The sequence below is a fragment of the Dendrobates tinctorius genome, unplaced genomic scaffold, assembly GCF_039654945.1.
Source record: "Dendrobates tinctorius isolate UK_male_01 unplaced genomic scaffold, ASM3965494v1 ptg000028l, whole genome shotgun sequence".
NCBI lineage: Eukaryota > Metazoa > Chordata > Amphibia > Anura > Dendrobatidae > Dendrobates > Dendrobates tinctorius.
Window position 1 is genome coordinate 95,959,115 of NW_027361696.1, and position 15,430 is coordinate 95,974,544.

The 15,430-nt window shown below is 43.3% G+C and overlaps 1 protein-coding gene across 1 annotated transcript in view; it reads right to left on the minus strand.

Moving 5' to 3' along the window:
• LOC141085646 (sulfotransferase 2B1-like) overlaps window positions 1–15,430 on the minus strand; it is a 209,122-nt gene that overhangs the window by 11,743 nt on the left and 181,949 nt on the right. The window contains exon 6 of the mRNA XM_073571188.1: window positions 12,469–12,649. Within this exon, the coding sequence (XP_073427289.1) occupies window positions 12,469–12,649 (181 nt within the window). The remainder of the gene's footprint in view (window positions 1–12,468; window positions 12,650–15,430) is intronic.

A 15,430-nucleotide genomic window follows, 5' to 3' on the forward strand; every position in this document is an offset into this window, starting at 1 on the left:
GCAAAATGTCTGCCAAAGTAGGAAGAGTGCAGTGTGGCACTTTTTTGAACAAAATCCTCATGATCAGGCCAAGGTTATCTGTAAGAAGTGCGCAAAGACCTTTAGCCGAGGGAAAAATCTGAAAAATTTGAATACCAGTTGCATGCTTAGACATTTAACCAGCATGCACTTGCAAGCGTGGACACAACACCAAACCTCAAGTGCCACATGTGCAACTGATCACAAAGAAGGTAGTCAGCAACGCTACATTGTTTCCCCCACTGTAAGCCCACCGGTTAGCACAGCAGCAAATGTTGAGGTGTCGTTGCAAGGCCACAACAGTCAGGGAATCCCACTGTTATATCAACGAAATACTGAATCTAGGCCATCAGAAAGAACACCAACTCCATCACCATCATCAACCCTCTCTCAGTCCGCCCTGTCCACTGCTACTTCCACCATATGCAGCTCTCAAGTCCAGCTCACCCTCCCAGACACTATGAGTAGGTCAAGAAAGTACTCAGTCTCTCATCCGCGTACACTGGGTTTGAACGTCCACATTGCCAAACTAATCTCGTTTGAGATGATGCCCTATCGGTTGGTGGAAAGCGCAGCTTTCCGCGAACTCATGGCCTATGCAGTACCACGCTATGACCTACCCAGTCACCACTTCTTCTCTCGCAAAGCCATCCCAGCCCTCCACCATCATGTGAATGACCGCATTGTCCATGCACTCAAGCAGTCAGTGAGTGGAAAGGTGCACCTCACAACTGATGCATGGTCCAGTCGGCATGGCCAGGGCCATTACGTGTCCATCACTGCGCACTGGGTTAATGTGGTGGATGCAGGGTCCACAGGGGACAGCGGTGGTGGGACAGTGCTGCCTAGCCCACGGTATAGGAAACAGTTGGCTGTAGGCGTTCCACCCTCCTCCTCCTCCAGAAGCGAAAGCTCGTCCACAGAGCGCAGTCGTACGAGCACTCCATCTGCAGCTGCCACTGTTGCACACGAGGTGTCCCCCTATCGAGCAGCTAGTGGAAAGCGTCAGCAGGCTGTGTTGCAGATGATGTGTTTGGGCGACAGACACACCGCCGAGGTGCTGGCCGAGTACTTGAAGCGACAAACTGAGTCATGGCTGGGCAGTGTACATCTTGAGGCAGGCAAGGTAGTTAGTGATAATGGCCGTAATTTTGTGGCAGCCATAGCCCTTTCAAAACTCAGCCACATACCTTGCTTGGCTCACACCTTGAACCTGGTGGTGCAGTGCTTCCTCAAAAATTATCCGGAGTTAACAGCCCTGCTCCATAAGGTGCGAAGACTGTGCGCGCACATCCGCCGGTCGCCTGTACACTCCGTTCGTATGCAGAAGATGCAGCGATTGCTCCACCTTCCCAACCACCACCTCATTATCGACATTGCAACAAGGTGGAACTTCACCCTGCACATGGTGGAGCGGCTGTGCGAGCAGATGAAGGCCATTGTGGGAGGATACACGGCCAGGCACTTTGAGAGCAGACATGGAGTTGACAGGTGTGCAGTGGTCGAAGCTGAAAGACCTCTGTAAAGTCCTTCAGTGTTTTGAGGAATGCACACGGCTGGTAAGCGCAGACGACGCCATCCTAAGCATGAGCATCCCACTTATGCGTCTGCTCATGCAAACTTTGACGCACCTTAAGGAGCAGGCGTCTGCAGCCAATGTTGACGAGGAGGAAGAGGTGGAGGGAATCCTTGATGACATTCAGCCATTGTCTGCTCAGGGACCTCTCCTGGACGAGTTGGAGGAAGAAGAGGAGGAGGAGGATGATGATGGGGATGATTACTTAGGGGAGGAGGATGCATCTCATGGGGCAAGTGAAAATGTTGGCGTGGCAAGGTCTGGTACAGGGTTTGTGCGTGACTGGAGGGATGTGGATTTGCCAGAAAGTTCTCCTCCAACCAGCACTCGCAGTGCATCATTGACACCGGGAACATTGGCCCACATGTCAGATTATGCCTTGCGGATCCTAAAAAGGGACCCCCGCATTGCCAAAATGATGAACGATGACGACTACTGGTTGGCCAGCATCCTGGATCCACGCTACAAAGGCAAATTACAAAACATCATGCCACAGGAGAACCTTGACCTAATATTGGCTAATAAACAAGCAACTCTGGTAAATCGGTTGCTTGAGGCATTCCCAGCACACAGCAGCGGTGATGGTTCTCACACGAGCCGTACGGGCCGGGGGCAGCTTGGCAGAGGTGTTCATGGTGCACACAGCAGAAGTGGCGTTGGAGACAGGGGTTTCATGACAATGTTGTGGACTGATTTTTCAAGTACCGCTCACACAACTGGTAATACAGCATCGATCGAAAGTGACAGGAGACAGCAGTTGTCAACTATGGTTACAAACTACTTTTCCTCCCATATCGATGTTCTCCCACACAGGTCATTCCCCTTTGACTATTGGGCTGCTAAACTGGACACCTGGCCGGAATTGGCACAATATGCCTTACAGGAGCTCGCTTGCCCACCTGCAAGTGTGCTATCGGAAAGAGTCTTCACTGCAGCTGGATCAATCCTGACAGAAAAAAGGACCCGTCTGTCAACCCAAAATGTGGATGATCTAACCTTCATTAAAATGAACCATGCATGGGTTTCCAAGGATTTTGTCCCACCTTCCCCTGATGACACATAGGGTGACAGAAAAATGGCTTGCTTTGGTCCACCTCTTCCTGGGACTTGACCTATTTCGCCTTTTGCATCAGCTGAATGTCCAACATCAACATATGCCACTTTCTAAAACTCCCTAACTGTGCTGCTTCCCCCCCCATGGCCGGGGTCACCACCTAGCGCATGACACCGTGCGAGTGCCGTTGCCCTGGACAGGTGGGTAGGCCGACTCTTGGGCGCGGGCACTGGCACAGGGTCCCTAATAGTGCAATCAAGTGTCTCTGACGGTGGTGGTGCACACCCGCCATCAGACACACCGCCGTACTATGAGGGGCCCAGTGCCAGTACCGACGCCCACGAGTGGGCCCCCCTTGCTTGGGCAGGGCCCCAGCATTTGCAATCTTTACCTCTCCCTGCTCCTCCGCTGTGTAGTCTGGGCCTTCAAATCCATACTGTGTCTGACACCTTTTGAGCCTGCCTCCTGATGTATAGACATATCTTTTGAATGTGTACGCTATCCATACATGTTATCCGGAGATACGGTACCCTTTCTCACCTTTGTGCAATCACTTGCAAGCCATACTGGGCCTTACACCATCTGAGCCTGCCTCCTGATGTATAGACATATCTTTTGAATGTGTACGCTATCCATACATGTTATCCGGGGATACGGTACCCTTTCTCACCTTTGTGCAATCACTTGCAAGCCATACTGGGCCTTACACCATCTGAGCCTGCCTCCTGATGTATAGACATATCTTTTGAATGTGTACCCTATCCATACATGTTATCCGGGGATACGGTACCCTTTCTCACCTTTGTGCAATCATGTGTAACCCATACTGGGCGTGAGAACGGCTGGCGAGCTGCTAAGCAAGCTACAGCACCTGTGGTTTGCACACGTAAGTTTTTCATTTTTTTCAGGAATGACGTTAGGCCTAATTCCGGAACTGCGGTTGACCTGCACTTATTGGGAAATCATCGTTCGCGAGTAATAATTGTAATCAGTGATCCCCATCACTAACGTTGTTCAGCGGGTTATCTGCACCTGTAAGCGACAAACGCTGGCCTTTTCAGTGTAGCGCACATGCAGCCACGGACATGTAAGGGCATGACACACCAGTTATTGGCCAATCTCATGTGCCAGAGCCTCATGTGTCCCTCTAGTAAGCCGGACTCGGACCGCGGGGCATGACGGAGTCTCGTTCGTTAACGGAATTAAGCTTGCAATGTGTGCATCTGTTCTGTAGCTGACATGTTTGAGGTTGCCCGTGTTGAGTCAAATTACGCCGTAGGCTCCACTCCTGGTGGTGCCCTTCTGGACATTCCTTTAAGGTTCAGCTTTGCAACCATACTGCCCACGTAAAACAAACACTTTGCCTTCATGAACGCTGTTTGGAGGGTCATGACTCGTGGGAATAACGCCGCCCAATTAGTTAACCTGCTAGAGAGATCCTTCATTGCTCCCAAGCATGACATCACACTCCCTAGGAGGAAGGTAATGCCACTGTGGTGACCGTACTCCTGGGGGCGACACAAGTGCACTGATGCCCAGCCACTGCTCGATGAATCTGCTGGTACATTGAACCAGACCACTACATTCCCCTCGCACGCTACCCGGCCTGAATCTGACCCTGATGAAACTCAGGTTACCCTTCCCATATACAGTTCCATCTTACACGGTGACAAAGAGGAAGCTGCAGATGAAAGTGCAGGTTCGGCCCACCCTCCATCAGACACACCACCGTACTATCAGGGGCCCTGTGCCAGTGCCGTCGCCAACGAGTGGGCCCCCCCTGCTTGCTCAGGATCACAGCACTTGCAAGGTTGAAATACTGTGCAGTGAGATGGAAGATGGGGACGACGAGGAGTCCAGACTAGTACAGGGATTCCCTAACGAGGAGACTTATTTCATTGTTTTCAATGTTGGGACAGCAATTTTTGGGGAGCACTATACTCTGGAGAATGATAGATGGGGCCCACCATACACTGGAACATTCCAAAGGTGGACATCAGACACTGGAGCAGCATTTACAGGGCCCATTATACACTAGAGCATTAGAAATGGGGCCCATTATGTTTGGAGCATTATTTGGGCCCATAAGACAGTGGAGCTTCATCCATGGGGACCAACATATACTGTAGCATTATGTGGAGCTCATCATATACTGTTTCAAACATTATATGGAACCAATGATTCTGTATGGAGAAATAGATGGGCCTCGTCATGAGATGTAAAAAGTGAAGTATTTTTCATTGTACTATACCGCTATTTCTCTGCCGTATCGGAGCATGATGAGTTGTGGTGTTATGTGTTAAAGGGGCGCTCTTTCGCCCAGGGCACATGAAAACCTGGAGCCAGCCCTACCCCCCACAACTTTAGCCAAATAACCCCCATTTTTCAGTGCGTAACTTGTATTATGAAGTTAATTAAGGTTGACCAGCTTAAGTAAGAAGAATTGATGCTTTTGGCATTCAAATGAGCACTGTACGTGTGTTTCCTGTCCTCCTCTCACTGCCGACTTTTCCCCATTGACTTACATTGGGTTTCGTGTTTCGGGATGACCCCGACTTTTCCCTATAATCGGCCGATCTTGCTCGACCCGACTTTTGGAAAAGTCGGGTTTCACGAAACGAAACTCGACCATAAAAAAACAAAAGTCGCTCAACTCTTATCTCCACAGAAAAAACACAACTTATTATGCCTTCTGAACTCCTGACGCTGCTCTCTGGAAAAAACTCTATCACATTGCATAGGTTCAGACATTTGTTCAACAGGTGGCAACACCTCTCGTGCAGCTTTGCGTTCGCACAAACGCCGATCAACCTGAATGGCTAATGACATAGAATCGTCAAGACCAGAGGGAACAGGAAATCCCACCATAGTATATCTGCTATTAGAAGTGGAAAGGAAGAACAAAGACGAAAGAATCTAATTAATAAAAATATTGGAGAAAGAGAAACCAATCACAAACTAAAATGTTTCTATACTAATGCACAAAGCATGGGCAACAAACAAGGAGAATTGGAACTACTAACAAAGGAAAAGAAATATGATGTCATTGGAATCACTGAAACTTGGTGGGACAATACACATGATTGGAATACAAGACTAGAAGGATACAACTTATTTGCAAGAAACAGACTTGATAAACGAGGAGGGGGTGTCACATTGTATGTTAGAAATGCATATATCTGCACAGAGATTGAAGCTTCAGAGACTGGGAGTTCTGTGGAAACTGGGTAAGAATACAAGGACAGAACAATGGAAAGGACACCATTGTAGGCATTTACTACAGGCCGCCTGTGCAAGCTGCAGATATGGATGAACTCTTTATGCATCAAATGGCCAAGTTCTCCAAAAAATATGACATAGTTGTCATGGGAGATTTCAACTATCCAGACATTTGTTGGGAATCTCTCTCAGGCAAAACTAACAGGTCAAGGAAATTCTTATCCTCTCTTGCTGACAACTTTATCTTCCAAAAGGTAAAGGAGAAAACAAGGGGACCTGCTACCTTGCATCTAATCCTTATAAACAGGGAGGAAATGGTTGAGGAGGTAAAAGTGGCTGGGACCCTAGGAGGTAGCGACCATGCTATTTTAGAATTTTGGATAACTAGAGGCGGAAGACCTGTGAAGACTCAGACGTCAAGGTTAGATTTCAGACAGGCAGATTTTAAGGGATTCAGAAAGAGAATTGGAGGGATCCAATGGCTGGATATCCTTAAAGACAAAAATGTCCAGGAAGGATGAGAAATCTTGAAAAATGAAATTCTCAAAGCACAGTTGTTAACAATTCCGAAAAGAGGGAAGAATAGGAAGCATTTAAGGAAACCAGGATGGATGAACACAGAACTTAAGCACAAGCTAAAAAGGAAGAAAAAAGTTTATAAAATGGAAAGAGGGAGGCATATCTAAAGAAGAATATAATGCTGTCTGCAGAACCTGCAGGGCACAAATCAGATTAGCTAAAGTTGAAAATGAATTGAGGCTTGCAAGAGATGTCAAAAGCAATAATAAAGGATTTTGGGGATATGTCAAAAGTAAAAGAAAAGTCAAAAATGCTATAGGATTTTTACAGGATGAAAATGATGAAATGGTAAGACAGGATGTTGAGAAGGCTGAACTTTTAAATTCCTATTTTGCATCTGTTTTCTCTCAGAAAGGAAATGTAACATCAACTGTTATTCACTGTCCTATTAAGGGAATAGAAGAATCCAGGATATCTATAAACAGAAAGATAGTGAGGAAACACTTAGCTAACCTAAATGAATTCAAGTCTCCAGGTCCAGATGAATTACACCCCAGAGTACTGAAGGAGATAGCAGAAGAAATTTTTGAACCCCTCTCCATAATCTTTGAAAATTCTTGGAGAACAGGAGAAGTGCCAGAAGACTGGAGAAGAGCAAATGTTGTTCCTATCTTCAAAAAGGGGAAGAAGGTGGACCCAGGCAACTATAGGCCGGTGAGTCTGACTTCTATACCAGGAAAGATCTTTGAACAAATTATTAAACAACATGTATGTCAATACCTGGATAAGAATGAAGTGATTAAACAGAGTCAGCATGGGTTTGTAACTAATAAGTCATGTCAGACTAATTTAATTTCCTTCTATGACGGTATTACTGATTGGGTGGATCAAGGAAATGCTGTAGATATAGTATATCTTGACTTCAGCAAAGCATTTGACAAAGTCTCTCATACAATCCTTATTGAAAAAATGACTAAGTATGGAATGGACAAGGCAACTGTTAGGTGGATTTATAACTGGCTTAGTGATCGGACCCAAAGAGTGGTCGTAAATGGCTGCACATCCAGTTGGAAGAATGTCTCAAGTGGGGTACCACAGGGCTCTGTCCTGGGCCCTGTATTGTTCAACATCTTTATCAACGATTTAGATGAAGGAATTGAGGGTAAACTGATTAAATTTGCTGATGACACAAAGCTAGGAGGGATAGCTAATACTAGAGAAGAGAGAGAGAGGATTCAAAAAGATTTAAATAAACTGGAGAAGTGGGCAGCAACTAACAGAATGGTTTTTAACAGGGAGAAATGCAAAGTACTACATCTGGGCAATAAAAATGAAAAAAGCATATATAGAATGGGAGGAATAGGGCTAAGTGACAGCACATGTGAAAAAGACTTGGGTATACTAATAGATCACAGACTGAATATGAGTCAACAGTGTGATGCAGCAGCAAAAAAGGCAAATGCAATTCTAGGATGTATTAACAGAAGCATACAGTCTAGTTCACGTGAAGTAATTATTTCCCTCTACTCCTCTTTGGTCAGACCTCATCTGGAATATTGTGTCCAATTTTGGGCACCACATTTTAAAAAAGACATTAACAAACTGGAGCAAGTTCAGAAAAGAAGGACCAGAATGGTGACCGGTCTGCAAACCCTGTCTTATGAGGAAAGGTTGCAGGATTTGGGAATGTTTAGTTTTCAAAAGAGAAGACTGAGAGGAGACTTAATAGCTGTCTACAAATATCTAAAGGGCTGTCACATTGTAGAAGGATCAACTTTATTCTCATTTGCACAAGGAAAGACTAGAACCAATGGGATGAAGCTGAATGGGAGGAGACACAGATTAGATATTAGAAAAAACTTTTTGACAGTTAGAGTGATCAATGAGTGGAACAGGCTGCCACGAGAAGTGGTGAGTTCTCCTTCAATGGAAGTCTTCAAACAGAGGCTGGACAGACATCTAACTGGGATGATTTAGCGAATCCTGCTTTGAGCAGGGGGTTGGACCAGATGGCCCAGGAGGTCCCTTCCAACTCTACGATTCTATGATTCTATGATTCTATGATTCTATGATCTTTTACGGCTTCTAACAACCCCTTCCGAAAGAGAGCAGCCAAGGCATTATCATTCCAGGTAGTAAGTACTGTCCACTTTCGGAATTTTTAACAGTACAATTCTGCAGAATCACGACCCTGGTTCAATGCCAGCAGGGTCTTTTCAGCCTGATCAATGGCATTAGATTCGTCATACAACAACCCCAAGGCCTGAAAAAATGCGTTCACATTAGTCAGAATAGGATCATCTGGTTTCAAAGAAAACGCCCAATCCTGGGGATCGCCACGCAGCAAAGAGATGACAATTTTAACCTGCTGCGCGGAGCTCCCTGACGAGTTAGGCTTCAAGGCAAAAAATAATTTACAATTATTTTTGAAATTCAAAAATTTAGACCGATCCCCAAAAAATACATCAGGTGTAGGAATCTTTGGTTCAGCAGCATGTGAATGAGCAAGGTAGGTGGAAATTCCCCGCACTTCCACAGCGAGCTGCTCCACATGATCAGACAATTGCTTTATCTCCATTGAGAGAAAAAAAAAATTCCCCCTACGGCCTCAGAGATATTGAGGAAAAAATATACACACTTTTTTTTTTTTTTACAATTCTTTCCTGCTATTGAGTACCCTATGATCTGCGGTATGGCGGGTGATTCTGTTATGATTGAGTCACCGTAGGAGGCAGACACAAAAATAGAAGCTACGTCCAGAAAACCAGAGAAGTTGGCAACTATCAGATTGCAGACCCCTGAACCTATCAACACAACTAGCAGTAGCCGTGGGGGGTTCCTACGATGCCCTAAACCCCTCGATCACAGCCGGAGAGGTAAATAGCCTAAAGACAGAAAAGGAAATCTAAACTGCCCCAGAGCAGACCCCAAAGTAAAAGGCAGCCCCCAACATATAATGACGGTGAAGCAAGATGAAAAAACACTCACACAAATAGAAAGATAGGCTGAGCAAACGATGGGGCCCAAGCTAACTAAACAGAACAGGAAAGGAAGGTTGCTGTCTGCAATCTGCCAAAACCCTATCAAAGACATAAGCCAACAAGCTGATATGGAAAAAGACCCTGAAGCAGCTAGGCTTCAAAAACTAAATCGGCACTCTGGTATTTTCAGAAGACAGAGCTAAAGGAATTCAGCTCACCCCAGCAGGGAATGGCAGAAATCCAGAAAAACAAAGCAAAACAAAGTCAAAGCACAAATGCAAAAAGCCGAGCAGAAAACTTAGCTTTAGAAGAGCAGGAATTCAGACTGGTCTCCAAGGATCCCACAGAGAAATCACCCGCAGGGCAGAAGGGTGTCGGCAGCCTTATATCCAGTCAGTAACTCCACTCAGCCAGTCATCATCAGGCTCAGGTGTTTGATAATCAGGCTCACTACCTTTCTTTACCAGAAGAGGCAGTTCCTCGGGCCTCAGTAGTGAAGGGGAAAATGAACTCACAACAATGGACACTACGGTACATGGAAACGGGGAAAAAAGACAAGCATGCACAATGGCATATGGAAGCAGGATACACCACCTGCACAGGCCCAAGTTAGCCAGCCCTATAAAATATCATGGACAGTATTAAGGTAAAAACCTTTATAAGAGGTCCAAGGGCACATATATCAGAAGCCAGTAATTACACAATCTGTATAGCATGTGCCAAAAAGACAGACATAGAGCAAGTGCTCATATTCACAACCGGTAGCTAACAGGACTCTCCAATGTGGCAACAGAGATGCAATCATACAGCAAATGCTCATATCAAAACCAGCAGTTGAAGGATCTTTAGCTTGCAGCATTACCTGGGAGCAGTGAAGGCAGAGTGATGCCGGCATACCCCGGCGCGCGTTTCGGAGCGCTAAGCTCCTTCCTCAGGGGGCGTGGCTAAGGGGCGCATCTTGCATGCATTTATATCGCGCCCACCGGAAGTCCCGTGGACGCGCAAACTGCCAGTCATGCCACAAAGCAGTGCCTCCCCTGTGATGAAGCCGGAAACACACGGCGTCATACAACAGGAGGAGTCCACCGTCGGGCTGAAAGACAGTGCGCGTGCGCATAACCGAGGATGCACCAACAGCCATTTTGGAAAAGGGCAAAATTAAGGGAAATGCACAAATGTAAAAATAATTAAATAAGGTGTTACACTGTATACTCAAATAGGCTAGCCATATATCTGGATGCATAAGAAGCACCACCAATTACCACTTTAACAGAATATATATATATATATATATATATATGCATATGCACATATAGATATATTAAGGATGGCAATATAGAACAAAGAAGATAATACATCAAATGATGATAGGGCAAGCCATATTTATGGATACATATACATACAAATACATGACAAACAGACAACATATAGCAAAAAACAGACAATGTATATATATACACACGTACAACAATCACCATATATAGAAAAATACAACGAATATATTGGCACAATTCCATTTTTTCAAAGCTTAGGAAGCCTTTTTACTAAATCTGAGGAAAATGCCTAACTTGCCAGACCCTTTTCAGAATATTTAAGATTTTCCAGATTTGTCTTTGTCGACACTGGCTAAGAGAAGGGAATTAGAGAATGTAGCTAAAAAGTTATAGATAGTTATATATAGATGGGACTTCCCAGTTAAAATGATGATTCTTTATTCAGGAACAACACATGTATGCCAGTCACTGGCACAAGAGAAACATCTGTTATATAAATGGAACCTACTGTCTTCTATGCCTGAGAATAAAGCCCGAAACAGCGGCAGTCAGAAGAAATTGGACCTGGACTGGCTAAAGATTTAAATATGGAGAGGTCCAGGAGTCTTGCTGGACCTTTAGGTTTTAGTTAGGACTGGGGTTTTCAGCAAGTTCGAAATATGCAACTTGTGCATGACACTTCAGGATTCTCAATCACTTTGCTTGCATCAGGAATGCCTTCAAGTTTTGTGACAAATCTGTGCAGCAAAAACAATGTACTGATTTTGCTGTTATCCTATTTACAATAGATGATTATAGGGTCAGTGTGTTGTACGTTGCACACATGGACAACACAAAGACTGAAAATACAGCAGTTTGAACAGGGCCATATATACCACCTGAATTAGTGTTCGACTAAAGCCCCCATATGCTTCTGATAGCTGTCAGATTGTTCATCTAGCAGTTAGCTTATCTTGCACTATCCCCTCACTTTGTGGAGTGCTCCTCTGTTTTCTTTGAGAGAGCTGCAGGGAACATTTCTAGTGGCAACTTATCTGTTAGAGAATGAAAGGATCTACAATCTGAAATAGGACACACTGGATTCTTATTTCCCCCAACAGTCATCAGACAGAGGCGCCCATATATACTACACTGTCAGCTGAACCTTTTGATATTGGCCGGTTTGGCCACTGTTAGTCTTATGTTAATTTGTGACTTTTAGGGTATCGGCACCATTAGAGTATGTGCACACTATGTCTTTTAAATGTCTGTGAACCCGACAAACTTTTCAGGTGGAAGACGTTTCAGGACATGCCCTGAAGAGTCTTATTTTGCATCTCTTCTTTTTTCATCAGTTTTTCCTCAACATCTTTTGTTTGCCCATTTTGGACCAGTCACTTCTTTTAACCTCTTGACATCTTTAGAAGCCCAAAACAGTTAATCGAAGCTCAACAGCAAACCGTTTCCACATTGCAGTGCATATGTTCAGACCTTTAGAGTTTATTTTTTCAGGCAGTTTATACAGCGTACCAACTGAAAAAGGTAAAAAAAGCTTGGGCCACCTGAATATTGGGCTTTTTCTATCTTTTTGCCACTTCATGGTTACAAATGATGGGACCTATGAACAGCAAGTTATTTTGACATTGCTGCGCATAAGTTAATTTTTTTTTTTCAGGTTTTCAGGCACGTTTCAGGCGGAATCTTCCAGATAAAAAACACTGTGTGCGCATACCTACAAACTGACTTGCCAGGAGAAGGCATGACAGAAAGTGACTAGTGCAGAATGAATGCAAGATATGACCTTGATTATACATATATTTTTTTCTCAATATGGTGTTCAGTTTTTACCTTTTCTCAAGAATGGGCTTTTCTCCTGGTCCATATAAACCGATGGCCACGTACTGTAATTTGCCATATTGTTCTGTTTCATGTTCTTAAAGGAAGCATTTTTCACCACAGAGTCCACTGCTTCATCATCTAACTCCTTTCCAATAAATTTGCAAATCTTAATCACGCTTCCTCGTAGGTCCTGTTGCCAATTAAGAAAATCCAATATTTAGCATAATAAATATGCAGCATGAAATTAAATATTTATGTTTCTACTTTTATGGTGAGACCACACACTGTGACTGGACACATGAGGCTAAAACTCCGCTCATGCTTTTTGCCAATTGCTGCATAATTTTATTTAAAAATAGTGTAGACATTGGCCAACCGGTGCCAGAAGGAGCCTCAATGCATGATGAGCCACAGAGTGTAGCTGCATCCTAAGACTGCACTTACATCTTACAAGTTACTACTTTCATTACTGCATGTTTAGCTTTATTCTTGCTCTGCTCCATGATGGCGTGCTATGATGTAACACATCAGCTATTCAGATTGTCTATCTGAATTTTGAAGAAGTCTAAAAGCTATTTCCATCGTCATTAGGGATAAGTGGATCCATGGAGGTTCAGGTTCTGGTACCCAACTGAACTCCCTCTTTTTCCTCTCTTTCTCACTTTTCCTCTCTTTCTCTCTCTCCAGACTCCCAAAATGTAAAAAAGGAGTTCCAGGAGAAGTCCGTATTCGGAGTTCAGACACTAGTTGTCCAGTAAGAACTCCAAACTTTACTGCTCGAGTTTTCTCATCTCTAATCTTTGTCATCATATGTTCATGCTGCAGCTTTGTTTCTCAATGTTCACATTAGTCACAATTTTACTAGGAATTTGATGCATGGAGATTTTGTTATATTGGATATAGAATGAATCCAACTAGCAAAAAGGACTATCAGCAATAAATATGCATAACTAGAGTTGCATTCACTTTTGACAAATAATCAACAATTTTTTCTTTTGATTATGGTGGCAGAGATCAACGATTATGATTATGGGACAACCTCTTTAACCCCTTCATGACTTTTTTTTTTTGGTTTTGCATTTTTGTTTTTTGCTCCCTTTATCCCCAGAGCCATAACTTTTATATTTTTCTGTCTATATGGCCATGTGAGGACTTGTTTTTTGCGGGATGAGTTGTATTTTTTAAATGACACCATTGGTTTTAACATATCATGTACTAGAAAACATGCAATCCCACAGTTGTTTTTTGTTTTGCTTTTTTACTAGATTCACTAAATGCTAAAACGTCTTGGTTCTTTTTTATCTAAATGGTGAAAAAAAATTCCAAAACCTTGTTTTATATTTTTAAAAACATTTTTTTCTTCACTTTAACATGCTTCAATAGTCTCCATTGGAGACTAGAAGCTGCCATAACCCGATTGGCTCTGATACATACAGGCGATGATCAGATCACCTGTATGTAGCAGAATACCTCACTTGCTACAAGCAGAGAGGCTTTTAATTAGAGATGGACGGACTCCTGGATGTTCGGGTCTGGCAGGCTAATCTTTGCGAATGACGTGTGAATCAAGCCGAATACAAGGTTATCCTGGAAAAACAGTTGTTTCCTTCTGCTCAGGCAATGTTCCCCAACTCTGAGGACTGGTTTTTACTGCAGGACAATGCGCCATGCCACACAGCTAGGTCAATCAATGTGTGGATGAAGGACCACCACATCAAATCCCTGTCATGGCCAGCCCAATCTCCAGACCTGAACCCCATTGAAAACCTCTGGAATGTAATCAAAAGGAAGATGGATAGTCACAAGCCATCAAACAATGAAGAACTGCTTACATTTTTGTACCAGGAGTGGCACAAAGTCACCCAAAAGCAGTGTGAAAGAAATTGTAGAGGCATTAGAGAATTTTTTCCAATGTTCCACATCCAATTTAATATTAAGGTCTGATTCCCATTTCTGTATATAGGCATTTTTAACAAATTCAGTATCATCATTAAAGAAGGAGTAGACATTCTTGAGGCTCCAAATCGTCTTGTGGTTGATATTTGTAAACATGGAGGCAATTATTCCAAGATATAAGGCTCTGCTGTTTAATAGTTTCTGCAGGACTTCTTTCAGGATAAGATAAGATGGGAATTAGGTAAATGGAATGTTAAATTTACTTTTAATCTCACTGAAGGGTAAGACGTGTTGGCCATCACATATATCCCCAATTCTACTAATTCTTGACTGAAACCACATTTCTGGGATTGGACACTTATAAAACATAAGTAGCAATTTTAGAGGAAAATTTTTTATGCTGTTCTGTCTGTTAACGTTCTTTTTTAATTTTGTTATATCCCTCCAAGCGGCGAAAATAGAATTCAGAATTGGATGGTGATGGTCATTAATTGTAGGTGATAAAAAATGTCTGAAAAATATGTCTGAAATAGATTTATCCCCACATTGATCTAATTCTAAATGTAACCAGAGAGGAGATTCATTCTCTCGAAACCATTGATGGCTCTGTATGATGCCTGGAAGTAGGCTCGGATGTTCGGGAGTGCCAGGCCTCCATTACACTTTTCTTTTATAGAGAATTTTTATAGCGACTCTGGGTTTTCCCCCTTTCCATACAAAGGAATTAATTATTTTTTGGATTCTTACTAGGAATGAGGAGTGGGTGGTGAGAGGTATGTTTCTGAATAGAAAAAGTATTTTAGGTAGTATATATGATTTTATCACTAGTATTCTTCTCATCAAGGACAGGTCACACCTGTTGGAGAGATCTTTAGAGAGTACTCCAAAGAGATGTTCTACGTTCTTAAAGGAAATAGATTTTAAGTCTTTAGGAAAAATTATTCCCAGATAATTCAGCTCTTTTTCTTCCCATTGGAAGGTTGTTTATTTTCTAAGAGCTTCGGATTCTAGAGAACTTACATTAAATTGTAATATTTTGGATTTTTGGGCATTTATTTTAAAGTAAGAGACCTTG